Source organism: Puma concolor, chromosome E1, assembly GCF_028749965.1.
Source record: "Puma concolor isolate L17-30 chromosome E1, mPumCon1.1.hap2, whole genome shotgun sequence".
Lineage (NCBI taxonomy): Eukaryota > Metazoa > Chordata > Mammalia > Carnivora > Felidae > Puma > Puma concolor.
Window position 1 is genome coordinate 49,389,094 of NC_141680.1, and position 23,751 is coordinate 49,412,844.

General features: G+C 37.7%; 1 protein-coding gene across 2 annotated transcripts in view; it reads right to left on the bottom strand.

Annotated features, from left to right (window-relative positions):
- The window catches only part of SMURF2 (SMAD specific E3 ubiquitin protein ligase 2), a 117,159-nt gene that overhangs the window by 10,722 nt on the left and 82,686 nt on the right, over positions 1–23,751 (bottom strand). For both annotated transcript variants that reach the window (XM_086687746.1, XM_086687745.1), the window contains exons 6-13: positions 21,843–21,927; positions 19,724–19,807; positions 16,748–16,950; positions 14,328–14,412; positions 9,246–9,404; positions 4,348–4,543; positions 1,870–1,973; positions 26–140 (exon numbers count right to left, since the gene is read on the bottom strand). In XM_086687746.1, the coding sequence (XP_086543872.1) occupies positions 26–140; positions 1,870–1,973; positions 4,348–4,543; positions 9,246–9,404; positions 14,328–14,412; positions 16,748–16,950; positions 19,724–19,807; positions 21,843–21,927 (1,031 nt within the window). The remainder of the gene's footprint in view (positions 1–25; positions 141–1,869; positions 1,974–4,347; positions 4,544–9,245; positions 9,405–14,327; positions 14,413–16,747; positions 16,951–19,723; positions 19,808–21,842; positions 21,928–23,751) is intronic.

Here is a 23,751-nt window from a genome sequence, read left to right on the forward strand (position 1 = left end):
ACATTGTCATAACCACCAATCTTACCGGATTGACTGCAGAATCAGGATTGATCTGCAGTGTATAGATATCATCTCTTGAATACTGGAAGAGGCCATAGTAAGGATTCAACATTTCATGTGACAACAGATATAACCACTCCCTAGAAAGCAAGATGGAACACAGGAAACTTTTTGTTAATGAATGTTTTGATTAAGATATGCTATTAATTCATCATTTTAGCAAGGAAATTTTTAAATAAAAGCACATAAAACACTAACTAGTTATATAAAATGACACTGGAAAAATCTATCATGCCCCAAAAAGCAAATGAAGACTCTTGTTTTGTTAAACTGAAATCACTTCTCACTCAATTTTGGGCAATTTTATGACATTTCAGTATCAGAGAGGGCAAGTATTATTCAGAAGTGCCAATTACTCATTAGACGCTGCAGCCTAGTGGTCTGTTAACTTTTAATTACTAAATACATTTCTAATCCAGGATAAATACAAAACGAAGAGAAGAATATGTTTTTTTATGGATTAACCCAAATTTTTGTTTTACCAAGTATTTAGAACACACATATAAGCAGATTCCAGCTACTCTGGGGTTCTACCATGCAATAAAGATCAGAATGAAGCAGTTCACTGTCACATCCCATGCAGTCTGCCCAAACCCTGACAGTAGTGAGGTTAAGAAATGAACAACAAAAAACCAACTATTTATTTGACTTTACACAGAATTACAGCATTTAGAGTCTATCAACAGATAATTAACAAGCTGTCTCGACAAGCATTCAAATCTAGTGATAACTCCTAAGAATTCCACAGAAACTAGCAAGTCCTAAGTATGATGTCCACGTGATCAACTCTACAAATCTAAACTAAACAAACTATCCCATTTATAGGTAAAAAGGCCACAGAACAAAACTACAGGTAAAAACAAGTAATGCTAAGTAACAATTATGGGACTTGGTGGAAACGCAAATTTAATTTAGGCTACATTTAGATTGGGGGAAGCAAATTATCATGATGGTCCCTAGGATGTTTCAGTACAGAAGTTATGATGTTTCTGCCACATTTACATAAAGTGAATTTTCACACCTGTAAAAAAAATATATGTATGAATGTATCATAAATATTAGCTTCTGTATGGAAACATTAAAAAAAGGTTTTTTTAATGTTTGTTTATTTTTGAGAGAGAGAGAGACAAGAGTGCGAGCAGTGGAGGGACAGAGAGAGAGGGAGACACAGAATCTGAAGTAGGCTCCAGGCTCAGAGCTGTCAGCACAGGGCCCAATGAGGGGCTTGAACTCACAAACCGTGAGATCATGACCTGAGCCAAAGTCAGATGCTCAACTGATTGAGTCACCCAGGCGCCCCTGTATGGAAACATTTTAAAGACCACTTACGATATACACGTATGTTCACACATTTTTACATGTACTTACATGCACACGCAAACATTACTTTAACAAGGTCAAAAAGCATGGCAATGGAAGCCAAGGAAAACAGCATTCAGTTCAGAATATATGTCATTAAAATCTCAACATGGCTCCTAACAATGGAAAGCAGAGGGAATAACATGTACTGAAGGAGAGAGAGAAAATACAGAGCCCGCAGGTCCTAACATGGCCCATGTACAGCTGCAGCCAGTTTTCAGAGAAAGTCTCACTGGGCTATACGAGCCATTAGGGAGTTCTCAGTTACCCTTGTGGCGGCTCTACTATCCCAACCTCAGCATGAATACATCTATTAGGATATCGTCGGTATTGCAAACATTTGGGAATGTAACACCAGAAAATAAATTATCAGTGAGAAGGTTCACCAGAGGAAGTATCTTAAACTTATAAATGTAACTGTATGTCATTTGCTCAGGAGCAAGTCTTTACCTGGCAACCCCTCCATAGTCAAGGCCTTCTTCTCCACGAAATTTTATCATTAATCGCTTCCACAGATCTTTTGGTCTCATTTTCATGACCTGCCGATATGATTCCTGAAAAAATTTTAATAAACTATCGTTACTAGGTGCTTTTAACTTGTTAAACTCTCCCTCGCATTCTACCGACAAAAGGTACGTTTATTAAAATAAGATGAAATGTGTTCAATAATCCAATAGATAAGCTCTAAGTGTTTGAAATCTCATGGAACTCCTAAAAACAAGATGGATATAGCTTAATACTATTGAAATTAATTCATTTGACAAATATATTAAAAGCCTAAGGGCAAAACTCCATACTTAAGTTCTACAAACCACAGCAATCCCTACACTTACATTATTTTCTTTTTGCGTTTCATTCTGACAATCAGTTTCTTTTATTTATTTTTTTTCAATATATGAAATTTATTGCCAAATTGGTTTCCATACAACACCCAGTGCTCATCCCAAAAGATGCCCTCTTCAATACCCATCACCCACCCTCTCCTCCCTCCCACCCCCCATCAACCCTCAGTTTGTTCTCAGTTTTTAAGAGTCTCTTATGCTTTGGCTCTCTCCCAATCTAACCTTTTTTTTTTTTTTTCCTTCCCCTCCCCCCTGGGTTTCTGTTAAGTTTCTCAGGATCCACATAAGAGTGAAAACACATGGTATCTGTCTTTCTCTGTATGACTTATTTCACTTAGCATAACACTCTCCAGTTCCATCCACGTTGCTACAAAAGGCCAGATTTCATTCTTTCTCATTGCCACGTAGTATTCCATTGTGTATATAAACCACAATTTCTTTATCCATTCATCAGTTGATGGACATTTAGGCTCTTTCCATAATTTGGCTATTGTTGAGAGGGCTGCTATAAACATTGGGGTACAAGTGCCCCTAGGCATCAGTACTCCTGTATCCCTTGGGTAAATTCCTAGCAGTGCTACTGCTGGGTCACAGGGTAGGTCTATTTTTAATTTTTTGAGGAACCTCCCCACTGTTTTCCAGAGCAGCTGCACCAATTTGCATTCCCACCAACAGTGCAAGAGGGTTCCCGTTTCTCCACATCCTCGCCAGCATCTATAGTCTCCTGATTTGTTCATTTTTGCCACTCTGACTGGCATGAGGTGATATCTGAGTGTGGTTTACTACACTCACATTAAAAACAGAATTTGATTGGGGCGCCTGGGTGGCTCAGTTGGTTGCGTGTCCAACTTCAGCTCAGATCATGATCTCGTGTCTCGTGAATCTGAGCCCCACATCAGGCTCTGTGCTGACAACCTGGAGCCTGCTTCGGATTCTGTGTCTCCCTCTCTCTGTCCCTCCCCCACTCATGCTGTCTCTCTCTCTCTCAAAAATAAACATTAAAAAAATTTTTTTCATAAAAGTATCAAATTTTTAAAAATTGGTTGACCTAATTTTAGGTCATAGGTACCAACAGAAAGTAAAGATGAGAAAAAGAAAGCTCAAAAGAACAAGACGAGTCATTAATGTGACCTTCATTAAGCCAGCATCTTCATATTATTTTAAAATACCAATGACTGACTTGCAAATAAGGTCAGAACTGTTCCAATATGAAAAAAGTTCAGAGGCACCTGGGCGGCTCAGTCAGTTAAGTGTCCAACTTCAGCTCAGGTCACTGACCTCACTGTTTGTGAGTTCAAACATCGCCGGGCTCTGTGCTAACAGCTCAGAGCCTGGAACCTACTTCAGATTCTGTGTCTCCTTCTCTCTCTGCCCCTCCCCCACACATGCTCAGTCTCTCTCAAATACAATAAAAATGTCAAAAAGAAAAATTAAAAAAAAAAAAAGTCAAAAGAAAAAAGTTCATCCTTTAGGAAGAGGGTTATCAAATCCCCAAACATCTTTTGCTCCCAAATCCTGAGTGGGAAACCTCTGCCCTGGACCTCTAGGGCTATCAAGTCCAAAGATAAAAGAATATACTAGAAAGAAAGATTTTCAATAAATTAAGGTAGTAGTCCAAAAATAATTAAAATGATTTTTTTGACTTAAGAGTCCCTCATCTTTTGGAAGAATTAGAAGGTAAGGGATGGATACCATTTGCGGTCTTTTAAAGTCCATCAACAGGGCAAGGGCACCTGGCTGGCTCAGTTGGTATGAGCATGCGACTCTTGATCTCGGGGTTGTGAGTTTGCCCCATACTGGGTGTAGAGCTTACTTTAAAAATACATATACTAAAATTTATTAACAAGTATTTGCAACGCAGAGACTAAGCTGAACCAACTGGAATATTTCACCCTCTTCATCCCATTTAAATGTTTATCTTATATACTAAATCTCTGATATTATTGTCTTTATTCCCTACAATGAAAACAGAAATTAGTAAAAACTCTCCCATTCTTGAGAGATAGGAGTTCCAGAAAGCATTCTTAGAAAACAGAGTGAAACACTGTAATTTTTCTCTGTTTTACAATAAGACTTGTCCATTTACCTCAAAAATCTCTTCCCTGGAAACCTCAATGCGGCAATGACCAGCCTGAGGCTGTTGTTGGGAAAGTTCTTGCCGCAAAATTTTTAACTTCTGAACCAGGTCTCGCTTGTACCGTGGGACTGTCAGACACTCTGCATCATCGGGACATAACGATACCACCTGCTGTTGCTGTTGGTCTTTCAACTGGTTCTGCCGACTAAAAGGAAACAGAAATGTGACTATTTGAAATGAAAGAGACTGCAGTTATACATTTAAAAGAACATCATCCTATAAAGCAAGTCTGCCTGTACGATTTTCAGTCCTTACGCTATTCTTTGCTTGACATTTGTGATGACAATACACGAGCTCCGAAGTTTATGTCTCAGAATCCACACACACTTGTGGCATTGGATAATGGAGTTTTACCCATCCAGCTTTGTACAGCTGCTAAGAACAAATTTCTCAAATGCCATCTCCATTTTTTTCTGCATACTTTACCATCAGCCATTTTAAAATTCAGGCGTATGCCAAACGCTGTGCCTGTTATCTCGAGTCTGTCTCTCTGAGAGAGACAAACAGTTGGAGCTGGCAGTTTGGCAGGAGTCCCCTTTCCTATACGTGCTAAGTCTAGACCACAAGAATGTGGAAAGTCACGTGTAAGTTACTGGCACAGAGAAATGAGCACATTACAAGCAAGTCTAAACGCTTTACAAAGTGACTACTCTTTCTTTTTATTGTGGTAAAATATACAACACATAAAATTTACTGTATTAACCTCTTTTTAATATAGTCAGTGGCATTAAGTACATTCACACTGTTGTACTGAAGTGACTTCTAAGTGTGCACATACATGGTTTACTACAAATACAAGAAAATAATCTCCCAAGTAGAGCAGAAATAGAATACTTTCAAAAAAGGCACACATTACCTAGAGATATTTTTATTCTCCCGGCAAAAGTATTCTAAGTTACACCTAAGAACTTTTTTTTTAAAGAACCTTATGATATAATGAACTACTTTATTCCAATAAGCTGTCAGGAAATAAAAAGTCTGATAATTCACTATGGATATCCATGCAGGCACTGAATCATCCTGGAGTTTAACTTTACACACAACAGATAAGAGCATCATCTCCTAACTTAAAGGTAAAGGGCAATGGTAGTCATAATAAAACAAACAAAATTAACTTTAAGGTTTCTAATAAATCACCCGAAACGATTTTTGGTTTTTTTACAAACAGTGGTTCTTATGTACCAGGCCAAATTGTATTCCTAAGACATGTATCTACCCAAAGAAAATGCAGCTTTGATGAAAATCACAAATCACTATTTACTACTCTCATAAACATGAAAGGTGTTTTTTACACACACATATAAACAAAAGCAAAACAGAGTATTAAAGATACTCCCTAAATAACTGTATTAATCCTATGCCAAAAACGAAACAAAACAAAAAAACCCACAAACTTGGGTATACCTCATACCACATACAAAAATTAAATTCAAAATCAATCAGACCTCCATGTAAAACTGAAAGCCATAAAACTTTTGAAACACAGAAGAAAATTTTCATGACCTATGTTAGGCTAAGGTTTCTCAGATATGACAACAGAAGTACAATCCATAAAAGAACAAATGGATAAACTGAACTTCATCAAAATTTCAAAAGAAGGGTGCCAACCCAGTTAAGTCGGACGACTTTGGCTCAGGTCATGACCTCATGGGTTCGAGCCCCGCAATGGGCTCTCTGCTGTCAGCACAGAGACCGCTTCGGATCCTCTATCCCCTCTCTCTGCCCCTCCCCAAATCACATTCTTGCTCTCCCTCTCTCAAAAATAACTATTAAAAAAAATTTTTTTTTAATTTCAAAAGATACTGTTCAGATAATGAAAAGACAAGTCACGGACTAGAAGAAAATCTTTCCAAAGCACTTATCTGGTATTTTGGCACTCTAAAGTATCTAAAGAACACAAAACACTCAAAAAATTAATGAACTACTCAATTTTTTTAAAGAGGAGGCAAACTATTTCACCAAATAAGATACAAAGACGGCAAATAAGCACGAGAAGATGCACATTAGTTACTAGAGAAATGCAAATTACAACCACGAGGCGGCGCCACCACACATCTACAAGTGGTAAGGTGAACCACACCAAATGTTAGCAAGGACACAGAGCAACTACAAGCCTCACCCGCTGCAGGAGGGAATGGCAAATGGTACAATAGCTCTGAAAAACAACCTGCCATTTCTTTTAAGTTAAACGTAAACCGTATGATGTAGCCGTTCTACTCCTAGGCGCTCATTTATCTTAGAGAAGAGCATATGTCCATACAAAGACCTACACATAAATGTCCATAATAGTTTTGTCATAACCAAAAAGAGGGAATAATCCAAATATCAATAGGAAAGAGGTAAATAAATTGTGGTATATCCATACAATGGAATACCATCTAGCAATGAAAATAAATTATATGCACATCAGAGATGAATCTCAAATAATTATGCTGGGTAAAAGAAACAAAACAGACTACATACTGCAGGAATCCATTTATCTAACACTCTAGAAAATGCATACTAATATATAGTGACAGAAAGTAGACCAGAGATTAGGTGAAGATGGGGTGTGTTGTGGACTGAACTGTGTCCAAAAAGATGTGTTGAAGTCCGACCCTTGATGCCTGTGAATGTGACCTTATCTAGATATAGAGTTTCTGCAGATGTACTAAGAGGAGGTCATACTGCATCAGGGCGGCCCTAAATGCAATCAAGTGGTATCCTTATAAAAAGAGGGAAATTTGGATCCAGACACACAAAAAGGTGTGGAATAAGAAACGTACTTTGGCATTCCTGGTTCCTGACATGCAACTCCTAAAATCCTTTCAGTTTCCGGTGTGGCAGAGATGACAGGAGTGTCCTTTGTTCTAATATGTGGTCTTTGCCTCCAGTCTGACACACAGCTCCTAAATCCCTTACAATTTCCTGGGTAATTTTGGTTTGTTGTTTTGTTTTGTTTTTAATGTTTATTCATTTTTGAGAGAGTGAGTGAGCAAGAGAGAGCGAGCGAGCACAAGCAGGGGAGGGGCAGAGAGAAAGAGAGAGAGAGACACAGAGTCTGAAGCAGGCTCCAGGCTCGAACCCACAAACTGCGAGATCATGACCTGAGCTGAAGTCGGATGCTTAACTGAGCCACTCAGGCGCCCCAGGGGCATTTTTTGTTTTAATGAGGTGACTCTTACAGTGGGGCCCTAGATATCTTCAGAATGGGTGCTGGTCACTAGAAAAATCAAAGCTTGATTAGAAGCCTGGAATTTTCAGCCTCATCCTCCCAACCTCTGAGGAGAGGAGAGAGCTGGAGACTGAGTTAATAACTGATCACACATAGGTGATGACATGTCCATAAAACCCCCTAAATGACAGTGTGCAGAGAGCTCCCAGGTTGGTGAATGCACTGAGGCACTGGGAGGACGAAGCACCCAGAGAAGGCCTGGAAGCTCTTGGCTCCCCCAGCACCACACCTTGCCCTATGCACCCCTTCCATTCGGTGGTTCCGAGTTGTATCCTTTATAATAAACTGGTAATGGTACATAAAGTATCTCCAGGAGTTCTGCCAACCATTCTAGCAAATTACTGAACCCCAGAACGAAGTCATGAGAACTCCCCGATTTACAGCGGGTCAATAAGAACCAGAGAAGTCCTTGGACTTGGGATTGGCGTCTGAAGCGGGAACGGTCTTGTGAGACTGAGCCCTTAACCTGTGGGGTCTGGCGCCAACCACAGGTAGTGTCAGAACTGAATTCACTCATCGTATACCCAGCTGGTGTCCAGAGATCTGGAGAACTGATAGGTTTGAGGGAAAAACCCGTTTGGAGTCAGAGGTTTTGTGTGTGGAAACAGATCACAAGAGGCCACGTGAAGACGAAGACAAAGATGGAGATGATGTGTCTACAAGCCGAGGAACAGCAAGTTTTTCCAGCAACCACCAGAAGCTAGGAGAGAGTCACTGAACAGATTCTTCTTCAGAGCCTCCACAGGGGACCAGCCCTGAGGACAACTTGATCCTACACTTCTGGCCTCCAGACTGTGGGAGAACCCATTTCTGTTGTTTTAAACCACCCAGTGTGCGATATTTTGTTATGGCAGCCGTACAGGAGGAGGACTTAAGAAGCAAGAGGGAATTTTGGGGGGTGATAGATATGTTCACAATCTACATTGTGGTGATGGTTTCGTAGGCGTATAATATGTCAAAACTTAAATGGAACACTTTAAATACGCAGTTTATTGTATGTCGATTACATTTCAAGAAGGGTGATTAAAAAAATACCTGGGATGGGGGCGCCTGGGTGGCTCATCAGGTTAAGCAGCTGACTCTTGACTTCAGCTCAGGTCGTGATCTGAGGGTTTGTGGGTTCAAGCCCCATGTCAGGCTCCACACTGACAGTGCAGAGCCTGCTTGGGATTCTCTCTCTCTCCCTCTCTCTACCCCTTCCCTGCTCGTGGCATGCTCTCTTTCTCTTAAAATAAATAAATAAGCTTTTAAAAAATTTTTACCAAAAAAACATAAAAAACCCCTGGGATGGATCCAGCTATCCTGGAGCTACGTCTGATGTACTCAGGGGAAAGATAGAAAACATCACCCCTAGAAAGCATCCTGTCTCTTCAAGTGTGCCATAAGCACCTTTGATACACACCCTTTCCTTAATGCTTCAGAACAGGTTCCTACTTAAGTGCAGTGGGCTACTTAGGTACAGTGGGCTTAAAATGTTTCTGTATCAGAGTAGAACTTGTCATAGCCTCAAAATTTTGTCCAACAAAAGTAACTTACAACCGGAGAGAGCAATATTCTATCACATTACAAAAAGCATTTTCAGTCTTCTCTTGTTCAGGCTTGCATTTGAACATGTATTGTTTCAAAAACTTACTTTAAAACTAAATGCAAGTTAGCAGAGAGCCGAGGATCTGTAAATTGTGTTGTTCTGTTGTTATGGTCAACGAAATAAACTCTGCCTGTTGCAGTATTACGGATCTCCCATCCAGGAGGCAATGGACCAAGCTCTTCACAATTGATGTTGCTAAGATCCCTGCAAAAACAAATATAAAATAAAAAATACCTCATTGCTGGGCCTACTGAGCCAAGCAAGTGTAAATGACACAGAACAATTCCATGAAGTCTGAGAAAACGTATTGTTCCAGAAACCTGAGATGTCCAGCTAGAATCTTTAATTCCCAATGGTTTAACAAACTTGCATATTCAAAACCCAATTCATAAATGGCTCAGGAACTTATCACATAGCCTCCATTTTTAGTAAGTTCATTCCTGGGCCTTAATGTAATACAGATTTCAAATTAATATAAAAGCAATCACAACATTTGCCAACATAAACTGTACTTCAATACTAGTCTGACAAAATATTGTTTTACAAATGTCAGTGACATAAGGAATGAAATGTTCTCTGAACTCTCCCTTCAATTATTTTTCTTTATTGTACCATCAAATTTGTATAAATAAATGTTTATTCCATATTAATTTCTAACAAAGCAAAACTGGAAATGTTATTTAATTTACAGATCCTGAAAATAATCACAGTGTATATTTTAAGGGAAAACTGCTCCACTGGGAATTTTGAAAGCTATAAAGCTAGTGAATGAAGAACCTGTTTAAGACACCCAGGGAAGAATGCTCTAATGCTTACTGATACAGTAAGAAAAAGCAGAAAGGCTTTTAATGAATCAAAGACCATTGTTACTGTATCGCACATTCTTAAAATACTACTGTATGTAAACAAAGATTCACAGGACCTTAAAGAATAAGATAAAAACGTGTCTAATGTAAACTTAAACTGTAACAGATAATTATACTGATAAATCTCATCAAAATCGTGTTTTAAAAGTTAAACTAGAAAAAGATTTTTCCTGAAATAACCTCTTCTTGGTCATGGTGAAACATAATGGCAGACACACATAAGCACCCATAGATTTGTGGCAACAGTGATCTGACTTGTGCTTACAGGTGCTCCAAGAGACTCTTCTGCTACAAACTGAAGCTTAGAAAAAAAAACAACGCCAGTCTCCAAAGAGGAGGAAAAGTTTCAAGGATCCTCCTCAAATTAAAAAAAAAAAAAAAAAGTGACGAGCTGGAGCTGGTGCCATCAGCTGGGGGCGGGGCTGTCAGAGAGTAGTTAACTGGGAAATTCAGCCCCAGGCCAGCAGCAAGTTTGGAAAAGGAAATCTGGAACTTCCCTACTACACTGAGAACTCAAAAGGAAGATGAAATGAGTCCAGGAAAACTTCCTCATTTCCCACTTTAGATCAAACAAACTCACCAAGAGCACCACATACTCCTGAAAGAAGACATGATGATTAAGAGTGAGTGGGAACGATAAACCACAAAATTACATCAAACAGAATGGCTAGGCTATGCAACGTTTAGTAATAATTTTATAAAATTGGGTGGGGCGACTGGGCGGCTGTCAGTTAAGCATCCGACTAGATTCCCACTCAGGTCATAATCTCACATTCGTGAGATTGAGCCCCGTGTCAGGCTCCATGCTAACAGCACAGGGCCTGCTTAGGATTCTCTCTCTCTCTCTCTCTCTCTCTCTGCCCCTCTCCCATACTCTCTCTCTCTCAAAAAAAATAAACTTAAAAAAGGAACAATTAAACACATGGATTTTTTTAACAGAATTTTTAGAAATGAAAAGTGATTACTAAAATCAAAGAATGAATAATTCTTTTGATATAATGCAGAATTTGGTTTATAAAACCAAATGACATAAAGTGAAAATTATATAATTTTATTCAGAATTTTATAAATTCATAGTCATACGTGGAAGAGCTCTAAAGAATGGATTAAAAGAAAAGGAGGCTAACTGGGAGCAATCTTTATGTCCAATCGGGAGATGATTCAAGAAAAATGGAATGTTATGCAGCCATAAAAATACCGATCTGGACTGCAAGACTACATCGTGTGCAGAGTAATGAACAACAAGGCATTCATCACTGCGTTAAAGGGAAACGCCAATGATGATGAAATGGGACTTCTCAGATAAATCTAAGTTTACTGGGTACTTTTAAATAAAAGTGTCTGAGTTATACTACTTTATAAATGTCTTTGAACAGGCTTTTTAATATAACCTAAATAATCGACCGAAATAATAATAATCTGCTTTGATACAAGATTCTCCACACAAAAGGCATACTTACTTAAAGGATCCTCCAAAAGACATGATACACATTTTTAGGGTTAACAATTTAGAACACAGAAACTAAAGAAAAATAACCCAGAGCACTATTTTATAAAGTCATTATTCAATACTCCAAATATTCTCAAACCTTTATAGAAACCCTTTACTCGTTAATGAAAAACTGACGTTTCCTTAGGAATAAGAAACATTACCAACACTGGTAACAAAATCTCTCTCAACTTCTGATGCCAGCTTCCACACTTTTCTTTCAACAGATAACTCAAAAGATCAACTTTCTCACTATAAATAATTTAGTTAAAAAAAACACATTTTTCTTCTATACATTTCCTGCCAATGATTTTAAAAAACTTTATAGAAAAGCTCATTATTGACCTACAATTGTATACACACACTCCAAAACACTTCTTTTCATAAGTTATGTAACAAAACTCTTGTTTCTCAAAGTTAGGCCCTTGGATTTCTTTTCAGTGAGCTTATTAACAAAACAAAAATTTCTTCCCCACTATTTTTTTAAACAGTTTTTATCATCAAGACACAGAAATGACAACCTTGATAGAATAATTAACAATAAAACACATTCCTTGGTTGCCACCTTGAAAGATTCTAATTAAGCTGTATCACAAAGTAAAACATTTACATTAGAATAGCTTCATTTATAAATACCAGTTAACCGTTGAATAATACAGGTTTACAGTGTGCAGCTCCACTCATATGCAGATTTTTTACAGTACAGTACTTACTATAAAGTGTTTTCCCTTCCCTATGATTTCCTTAACATTTTTTCTGTAGCTTACTTTAAATAGCACACAAAATATGTGTTAATCTATCGTTAAGGCTTATAGTCAACAGTGGGCTATTAGCAAAGTTTTGGGAGAGTCAGAAGTCACACACAGATTTTCAACTGTGCGGGTGGTCGGTGCCCCTAACCCCTGCATTGTTCAAGGGTCAACTGTAAATACAGAGTATCAAAGCAATCCAACATCAGCTTGTCACATCTGTTTTTGATTCAAATACATGACTGCTTGACAAGTAGAGCTCTGAGTACAAGCTTTAGGCAGAAAAAGATCTCCTGACCCCTTCATAGGTCTTTTTTTGGGAGGAGGGGAATGCTGCACTTAAAATATAAAATATCTTCATCTCACAAAAGTGTATGCGCAGCTTATCAAGCTGATTTAGAATTTAGAACTCAACTTTTTTGCAGTTTCAGCTGAACTACCTGACACTTTGCATCTGTTCATTAGAAAATAATAGCTCCTTTGAGAGCTAAATAGTGTTTGAAAACTTTTTATTTGATACTAAGATGTATCAAAAGTTATGTTAAATTACTAAATTCATTTGTGTGTCATTCCATCTTCTTAGTTAAAAGATAGCTCACATTTTAGGGGCGCCTGGGTGGCGCAGTCGGTTAAGCGTCCGACTTCAGCCAGGTCAAGATCTCGCGGTCAGTGAGTTCGAGCCCCGCGTCAGGCTCTGGGCTGATGGCTCGGAGCCTGGAGCCTGTTTCCGATTCTGTGTCTCCCTCTCTCTCTGCCCCTCCCCCGTTCATGCTCTGTCTCTCTCTGTCCCAAAAATAAATTAAAAAGTTGAAAAAAAAATTAAAAAAAAAAAAAAAGATAGCTCACATTTTGGTTAGTAAATGCATTCAACAATGCCTACAGTTTAAGTGTCCAAGTTCTGGTATTTAAAAGAAATTTAATTCATGAGACACCATGACCAAGTGAGGTTTATTTCAAGGGTGCAACAATGGTTCAATATTTGAAAACTTATCCATGTAATCGGTCATATTAACAGATTAAAAAAGAAAAATCACGATAGTACCAATTGATACCAAAAAAAAAAAAAAAAGAGAAAAAAAAGGGACAAAGGTTTTAAGTAAATAAATAAATAAGGGGCACCTGGGTGGTTCAGTCAGTTAAGCGTCCAATTTTGGCTCAGGTCATGATCTCATGGTTCATGAGTCCCAGTCCTGCATCAGGCTCTGTGCTGACAGTTCAGAGCCTGGAGATTGCTTTGGATTCTGTTTCTCTCTCTCTCTGCCCCTCCCCAATTCATACTCTGCCTCTCTCTCAAAAATAAACATTAAAAAAATTTTTTTAAATATAATTTAGGTTATTTCCTTTATACATTAAAACAAAAGTTGATTAAGGAATACATAAGAGAACACTGAATATTCTCATATTAGGTTAAATTAACCTTTTTTTAAAAAGCCTAACCAGGGTCACCTGGGTGGCTCAGCAGGTTAAGCATCTGACTTCAGCTCAGGTCGTGATCTCTCAGTTCATGAGTTTGAGCCCCACATAAGGCTCTGTGCTGACAGCTCAGAGCCTGCCTGCTTTGGATTCTGTGTCTCTCTCTCCCTCTCTGCCCCTCCCCCACTCGTGCTGTGTCTCTCTCTCTCAAACATAAACAAACATGTTAAAAAAATAAAAAATAAATTTAAAAAGCGTAACCAGAAATAAAAATATCAATTTGCTACCCTTTAAAAAAAAAAGGAGGGGGGTGTATAATTTTAAGGTTTATGTTATTCTCCAGGTCAATTTTCAAACTCACAAAGACCCATGTTTTCACCCTGACTTTTTTTCAGCGTGAGAGGGTAGAAGGACTGGGGGCTGGTTAGGGGCAGGGCACTGGGGTGGGACTCCAGAGAAACAGGAAAGGCTTTCCACTAAATGTTACCTGAAACGACTGTCACAAACAGCCTTTTACATAAACCATTTTAAGTTGAAAATTAAATAATCAAAGAAATCCCAGGTAAAACAGGGATCCAGTGGTGTGAAGAATGTTTGGATATATTCTTACCTAGGCACTCTTGGATCATGCCACGTGCTCACACCGGTCTGAGTATGTAAGAAATACACCTGACCTTGCTGTGTTGTCCTCTGCTCTGTAAAATTAAGAAACACTAATAATAAAAACATATTCAGAAAGTCCAAATCAAAGACAGCTATAGATACTAGAATGATATTAATAAATTCTCCAAATTACCAATTTACTATATTACCAAAAAAAAAAAAAAAGTGCTTTATAAATCATTTTTTTTCTCAACTCAATACATCTTCTCCTGGAAAACAACCTTATAAATGGTGATGAGAGCCAGAGGCCAGCTAACTAAAGCCAACAAATTTACAACGTGGCTCAAATACTAAACATGTTGCTATGGAAAACAGAAAACAAGATTGTCACAGTACCAATATTTAAACAAAACAAACATGAGAAATGATCTTTTATTTTTCTTAAAGTGGAGCCTGAGGGGAACAAAAGAAAGCTCAGAGGAAGAGGCTAACCAACTGTGGGAGATGCTGACAGGACTTGCAAAAGCTTTCAAAGGGTTTGCAGGCTGGTAATAGTTGTTTATTATTCCTAATTTTATACCAAACTTATGTATTTTCTTTTCTTGAGAGAGGTATATTCTCAAGACTCTATTTAGACTCAAAGGCAAAAAGATGGAATACTCCACTAGGAGAGACACTCTATAGTCAAAAACAGACAAAGATACAAAAATAAGCAAGCTGGAAAAAGAAGGACTAAAAGAACAGGCATGCATTCTGGGGAGAAAAAGGTCAAAGCTCGAAATGAACTCCGAGCTCTCGGGAAGAGAATAAGGAAGTCAGGGCAAAGAGGAGGTATCTGCTGAAGAGTTTCTTCAACAGTGGTTTTTAGTCTATTTGTGTTTTTAAGCAACAGAACCACTTGTCTTTAAACAAAATCTAATGAAAAATTCTAACATATTAAATGGTGAAACTACTAATATTTATCAGTATGCCTTTGTTTATAAGCCTACAATAAAGTCAATCAACTTAAAGTTTATGCTTCTTAAAATTATAAACATAAAAATGTCTAAAATTGGTGATAGATGACAGCTGCAAAAACTTCAGCCCTGGCGCCCACTTTACTCCTAGGTTTCAGGTGTACAAAATTTGTTTTTAATTCAAATCACACAAGTAAAATAAAAATATAACCACCCCACTCCAAACAGCTTGCCTTATAACCTCAATTACAGAGAAATGACAGAAGATACTTTATTCTAGGGTCTGAACATTAATAACAGCCAGAGTTTACTAAGTGCTTCCTATGCTGGACCTTGTGTCAGGCACTTCACATGAAATCACCCCTCCTCTCTTGCAACAAACCTACATGGTTGGGACTATCAATTTCCCCATTCTGTGGAAGATAAATTGAGGCTCAGAGAAATTAATGTGCCCAGTGTCACACAACTAACATGTGGCAAAGCCAGGATATAAACCCAGGTCTGTCTCCCAAGTCCATGCTCTCATCACTGTGCTACCTGGGTCATTAAACTGTGCAGCACAGCACAATTAATGGACAAATTGGGTTTTTTTAACTAAAGAGTTAAAATATATTTAAAAAATAAAGCTAGAATTCTGCATTTGCAGAACAGTTTACAACATACTGTAGAGGAAAAAGAAAATACAAGTTAGATCAGGCGATTCCCAATGTTGGTCATTAGGTGTCACCATCAGCCCAGAATGGTTTATCTGCAGGCAGTTGAGAGGGCGAGGATGTAATTCCTTTGGTTAACTTTGAGCAAGAAAGGAAAAGACAAGTTCATAGTATCTACAAGAGCATTCACAAGTTGTAACTGATTTAGAAAGTTCTGTATTCAACTAGAAGATTCAAGTCATCTTCCATGTGAAATTCTACAATTTAGGAAATTATATAAGATTATAATAATTTTATACAAACATAGAAGTGACTAAGTCATTTACAACACGAAACCAAATCATTCAGATGATCCAAAATTATAGACAACACAAATATACTGATACTGTCAGAAATATGCTTTTCAAGTCACTTCTAAATATGCAGGTCTAGAAAATTACACTGTGGGTCTGCCTTCAGATTATCATCATCGATAACTCTACCATTTTACCTTTACATCGTGCCTACTGGCAAAGTAATCTCACATTGTTCCGTGTACTCTTAGCAATAGCTTTGTGACCAGGAGAGGTGTCACTCACCTCATGTCTTTATAAAATAAGTGCCAAAGGGCTGAGGTTAAATGACTAGCCCAAGTCAAACCGCTGGGCGGGCCGACCGCTACCACTTCAAAGACTTTTCAGATTGGGAGGTTTTACACATTTATTTTCATGCCGAATCCCTAAACCCAGATTACTAACTTCTTTACGGCTGATTTTCTGGCTTTCTTAGCAAGCTGAAATCAGTAAATCACACTTTATTTTTTCCTCTGCTAGTCATACCATAGCCTTCTGGTAGGTCTGGAGGAGTATGTAAATGTGTCCTGCTCATGTAATTTCTATGTCGTTGTGACCGGACTCTCCTCTCGGCCAGTCTGGGATCCGAAGACTGTCCACACGTTGCACCATTTGTTCCACTAATTGGAGTGTTCTCATCAACAAAGCAGCTAAGAGGTCTGCCGGGACTAGAATATTCAGATGCTGGTCTATTGAAAAGTAACAGGGGAAGAAAAAGTTACTCAAGTGCGATATCGAAAGTAGAGTTCTCTAGACGACGTATGTACTGCAGGGACAATCACAAGGAAATGGAGTGATCAATGCAAATAGAATGATTTCAAGAACTCTGAATCAAAGTAAACTTGACACCTCTAAGTACAAACTCATATGATAAAGCAGACGGTCAGTTATTTATTGAAATCATTTTATACTGATTTTAATTACATTGTATACAAAATCCACATATATTTACAGATGTGAGTACTAGTTTACAAAGCATTACCTGACTTAGCCTCAGCCTGCCTCTCAGATCTGACTTCCCACCTTTCTCTCACTCCACTTCTGGACATTCTTCCTGTTCCCTGAACTTGCCAAGACCAGTTTACCTTTAGTACTGGAAAGGAGCTCTTCCTCCCACCTCAAAAACTTTTTTCTCTTATTCTCCCTAGGCCAGACAGGCTCCTCCTTGTCATTCAAATCATAGCTTAAGCTTAAATGTCTGAGAGGTCTTTCCTGACCTTCAATCCTAAAGTAGTCACCCAGGCATTTGGTAAGTACATCACCCTAGTTTCTCAGCATAGCAATTATTTGACACTTTTTTTTTAATCTGTACCCTTGTTTTCCCTTACTAGAATATTTACTGAGAGAAGAAAGTCTGCCTGGTTCATTTCCCACTATATATATTCTCTGTACCTGGAACAGTGCTTGGCATACACACACACACACACACACACACACAATGAATAAAGATGATGATGTGACTCTTCAAAGAACTTCCAGTATACTGGTAGGTAATCCAAAATGTAAGAGGATAATCAAGAGTTAATTTTTTTTAATGTTTATTTATTTTTGATAGAGAGCACGAGCAGGGGAGGGGCAGAGAGGGAGGGAGACACAGAACCTGAAACAGGCTCCAGGCTCTGAGCTGTCAGCACAGACCCTGACACAGGGCTTGAACCCACAAACCATGAGATCATGACCTGAGCCAAAGGCAGACACTTAACCAACTAAGGCCAGCCAGGTGCCCCAAGAGTTAACTTTTAAACTAACATTTACAACCACAATCAACTTTATACTGGTGGAAATTAAAGTGAATTTCATCAGTTAAAGAAGTTAAAAGGAAATGGACTTCACTAAAGCACTGACACAGGTACACATTCATTTACACTCAGATACAATAAAAATGTTCTTGGACTTCAGTAAAATCCTTGGCAGTTTAATACTAGAAATACAACTCTCAAGTATCTTTTAAAATGCCAACGTGAGGGGGCGCCTGGGTGGCGCAGTCGGTTAAGCGTCCGACTTCAGCCAGGTCACGATCTCGCGGTCCGTGAGTTCGAGCCCCGCGTCGGGCTCTGGGCTGGTGGCTCGGAGCCTGGAGCCTGTTTCCGATTCTGTGTCTCCCTCTCTCTCTGCCCCTCCCCCGTTCATGCTCTGTCTCTCTCTGTCCCAAAAATAAATAAAAACGTTGAGAAAAGGAAAAAAAAAAAATTAAAAAAAAAAATGCCAACGTGAGCTAAGCTTTTACCTGAGAATCATAATATAATAGGGAAAACTGTGATTTAATGAGTTCGGCAATTAATCCCCAATAAATAAAAGTGGGTATAACTTAGAGAACCATTTGATGATCTATGTCTGGTGCCAGACCTGCTTAGGAAAAGGGGGTGGAGGGCTAAACAAACACTCACTAGAAGTGGCAAATAAACTCTGTTCTGACTTTTAAAGCAAAAAAGGAAATTCAGCCACTTATCCTATTCATTATCAGTTACTTTAAAAAGTACTTTCTTGGAATTTCCAAAAATTCTCTTACTTCCTCATGTCTCTACACATTAAGCTCCATGAAGGCTGTTCGGCCTCGTTCCCTGTTAACAGAGCAAATGATGCGCACAGTGCCTGGCATAGAACCATTTGGTGAACTGAATGATCACGGTTACCACCATTCTGAACACTCTTCACCGCCTTCCCCTCACCTGGTAAAATTCGAACATTCTTCAGGATTTAGTTCAGAAATTCCCCTCCTTCAGAGTTTTCCTTTGCAATTTCTACCATCCCCTTGCTCCCCGCTCTAAGTTAAGGGGCCCTCCATATGGTCTCAGAGCATCTGCATTCTTATCTTGATCACAGACCTTACTAGATGTAATATAATGATATAATCGTACCCCTACATGACTGAACAAATGAAGATCCGGTATATATATTCTCTTACAGCCATTCAATAACAGACTCAAAAAAAATTTTAACAGTCCCAGAAATGAGATGGCTTCTCAATTTATTCAGTTAACTTATTTAATCAATACTTACTAATTACCTTCACAGGCCCTAGAGCTGCAATAACAGGATGACTTGCTAAACAACCTTCATCGAAAATTACTTTTTGAAAATAATAATGGCACTTGCTAGGGGTGCCCAGGTGGCTCAGTCGGTGAAGCGTCTGACTTCAGCTCAGGTCATGATCTCACAGTTTGTGGGTTCAAGCCCCACGTCAGGCTCTGTGCTGACAGCTCAGAGCCTGGAGCGTGCTTCAGATTCTGCGTCTCCCTCTCTCTCTGCCCCTCCCCTGCTCACACTCTGTCTCTCTCTCAAAAATAAATAAACGTTAAAAAATTAAAAAAAATAATAATAATGGCACTCGCTGTAAGATCTACTGATCTTGAGCAGTATAAACCAAGAAAGGAAATCTGGTAAGACTGACAGATAAACAGAAAGTGACAACTTCAGGAAGGCAAACAGCACAACCAGGGAAAGATATTTGTATGTTCTTACCGTGTTGGGCGTTCCCACTGTGTAGTTCTTGTTATGTGGTTTAGATACTGGATTCTTCCAGAGGCAGTTCGCCTTTCTTCCCAGCTTAAATAAAAATTGAGAGATAAGGCATTAATAAGAAGGTGGATACAGAATGTTTTTAAGGCAATAACCGAGCCAGGAAGACATCTGCTGTTATAAATCAGGAATGACAAACTGAAAATCATTACACAGAATACAGGAATGTTTTTCAACTTATTTTTAAAATGTACACTGTATCTTCTGGAATTCTGAAACTTCTACAATATTTACACTGAGGTGTGCCTAACATTCTCCATCAGCCAAACTCAGAATTTTTCAATAATGTCATTAAGGCTCAACTAAATTACACTATTTCTTCAGAATTTAGTGGCAAAAAAAAAAAAAAAAAAAAAAAAAGCCATACTAAAAATAAAAATCACATCTAATTTTTAAAATTAAATCTAACATTAAAGCATATAAAAGCTTTTTAAAACATTTAGCCTACCCAAATTAGTTTTTTAAAAAGATTGGTACTTCCTCCTCAATAACTTTTTAATGCATGTAACAACAATAAAAAAAAGGGCAAATGACCACAGAAATGTAATAATATTAATACTTCCACCAAAACCCAAGCAGAGGTTTAGAGGCCATAAAAACCAGGAAATAAAGAAATGCTAAGAGGTCTTTTCCTGTGATTACAATCAGAATACAGTACTGGAGTATTATTTATCAATTAATTTATAAATTATACATATGTACGACTGTATTATAAAATGTACACCAAGCTTTTAAAGGATACATCATAAAAACAAATGGGAAAAAAAGTACGATAAAGAACCAAAAGCTTAGAAAAATAAGCCTTGCATTGTTGTAATCTCTTAACACTGTTTAGTTATTTCGTCCCAAACTTCCCCTTCAAAATTACCAAAATCTACATCCCATCCACAAAAGTTAACATATAGATCAAGGAGCTAAAGTGAGGTATAAACAGAATTAAATTATGGCAATTTTTAAGAATTTAAACAAAGTGAGCAAATACCCTGACTTGGATGTAAAATTCCGTATCAAAAATAATTGAAGTCAAAACTCAACCAATTATATACTTGAAATAATTCATTGTACGTAAACTACACCTCATTCAAGTTAAAAATGAAGTCAGAAAGTGTCAGCACTAGTATCAAACAGAGAAAGCAGTGATCAAAAGCATGAGATGTGGAATCAAGGCTTAAATAAGTCTGTGTTCCAGTCTACCATCCACTATGTGGCCTTTAAGGCAAGTTTACTTAACTTCTCTGACCCAGTGTTTTTAATCTGTGGAATGAATGAGGGTAACAACAGTAGTGGCAGGAGTAATAACAGTAGCTGATCATTTATATATATTATCTTAATATTATATATATTTATAATATAAAATATATTACTATATATTAAGCACTTACTATATGCAAACATTGTGCTAAGTGCTTTACACGAATGATCTCATTTAATCCTCACAATTTATGGCATATACACTATTATCACCATCCTCTTCTAGAAGTAAATATAAACCAATGCTCACAGAAGTTAAATGAACTTATTAAATCCATAAAGCTTGTAAACAGAAGAGGAAGGACTGGAATCCGGATGGTCTAATTCCAGAATCACAAGCCTGTGAGTTAAACGATCTAATGTCTGACATAAAATGCTTACAACAGTATCTGACACACACATACTCAACAAATGTTCCTATGTTTTTGTCATTTTTACTCCACAAATCTCTATTCCATCCCTCTAAATGGAGTTATGTCTCAGATTCAGCATTTATATGCCCTGTTTTGAATAATTTAATCATGCAAAAAAGTTGTTCTTTTAAATACATAGTATTTACAAGACAGAGATATCTGTCAAGAAATTTGATGGTCTCCTAGTCAAAACTCTTAAAAAATAAATGTAACACATTTAATTCATGGTTTATTTTATAAATTTGACTTGACAAGGTCCCTTGCTAATTTTCCAAGTACAAGGAAAATCTAGATTCTGGAACTGATCAGCAAATTTCTAAAGTATACAATAAATGTCAACTTATTTGTCATTATTTGAAGGACATTATCAACACATTTCTCTAATGATTTCAGCTTACCCATCTGGTAAATCATTATCAAATAAACGACTGCAGTCCACAACTTGTCCTCCTGTGCCTATCCGGTCTCTGGACTGAAGGCTTACTATAACACAACAAAAAAATTACTAAGAATAATTACTAGAAAGATTTTCTACAATTTAAAATATGTATCTTTAAAGACATCTGGCTTATCTTAATACTTTAGAATGGATTCTTTAGCTTCTAATAAATTCTATATTTTCTTTTTCCATGAGATGTTTCCCTTTAGGAGTGGTATTAGAATTTTATGATCTTCTATGCTTTGTCATGTTCATGGAGGGGAGTCTAAATCCTTTCTGCCCATTGTAATGGGGCAATGCAAGCCTCCTACTATACTTAAGAGAGGCATTAAAGGTATATTCACATACAAAAGAACTGGAAAAGTTCGTATCAATTTGGGTTTAATTCTTGACCCATCTTTAAAATACTTAACAAAACACACCAGATTCTGGCAACAGGGCAACACTTAGATTCCATAAGTCAAAACCCTACATCAGGATCTAGTGTGGTGTAAAACTACCGCTATAAATTTGGAAGCAAGAGACGTAAACTCTAGACCAGGCTCTAATACCTAGTTTAGCACTGTGACCTTGAACAAAACACTTAAAATCCTAAAAGTTTACATAATCCCAATCTAAATAATGAGGAAGCTAGGCTAACTGATAAGCCTGAAGTCCTTCCTTGCTGCTTTAATATTCTTTAATTCTATTTTTGGTAATTCTCCTCAAAGATAGAAAGGAACAGGCAAATTTGACTATAACCAAACTTTTTTTTTTTTTTTTTAACGTCTGTTTCTTCTGAGAGAAAAAGAAAGAGCACTCATACAAGGGGGTGGGAGGGGCAGAGAGAGAGAGAGAAAGAGGGGCGGGGGGAAGGGCGAGGGGAGGGAATCCCAAGCAGGCTCTGCACCATCAGCGCAGAGCCCAATGTGGGGCTCGAACTCATGAACTGTGAGATCATGACCTGAGCTGAAGTCAGATGCTTAACTGACTGAGCCACCCGGTACCCCAACTATAACCTAACTTCCTAAACAGTTACTACATAAAGTATGATATTTTAAGACCCTTCATTCTAGGAAGGATCTCAAAATTCTAAAATCATCCAGTTCTGTAAAACTTTTGAAAAATCAGAAAGTTCAACACATCACTCCTTTATATGAGTATCATTTATAGATGACAACATGGTAATATACCTCTCTTCAGTGAATATAAGCAAAATGTTATATGAAAGTTGTACTAGAAAACATTAACCAGTTTTTATACAGAAAAGCTAACTGAAATGCTTACCAATATATAATCACTGTAAAAACGATGTATTTTCTCATTAGCATTGTTTAGAATAATATTAAGGCTCAAAATTAAGGATTTCATGAGCTTCAGCTCCAGAATGCTATATTACAAGACACCTAAGCAATTTCTAGGTTTGTGTTTTTAAATGGTCTAATTCTAGCGATATAAGGAGTCATAGAAGTACTATGTTTATAAGAGCGCTGTTCATTAGCACTAAAACATCAGAAACAATCTAAATAAACAGCAATAATCGACTGGCTACATTAATTATTTGCCCACCATGGACTACTATACAACATTAAAAATGCTATAGAAATGGGGGACCTAGGTGGCTCAGTCAGTTAAGTGTCTGGCTCTTGATTTTTGCTCAGGTCATGATCTCATTGTTCACGGAATCAAGCCCCGCATCAGGCTCTAAGCTGACAGTGCAGAGCCTGCTTGGGATTCTCTCTCTTCTCTCTGCCCCCCACCCTCCAGCTTGCACTCTCTCTCAAAATAAAAAAATATATAAATTTTAAAAACATTTAAGAAAACCCACTCTTTCAAAAATGCTTTAGAAATAAATCTATGAACAACAACAGCAACAACGAAAGATGTTT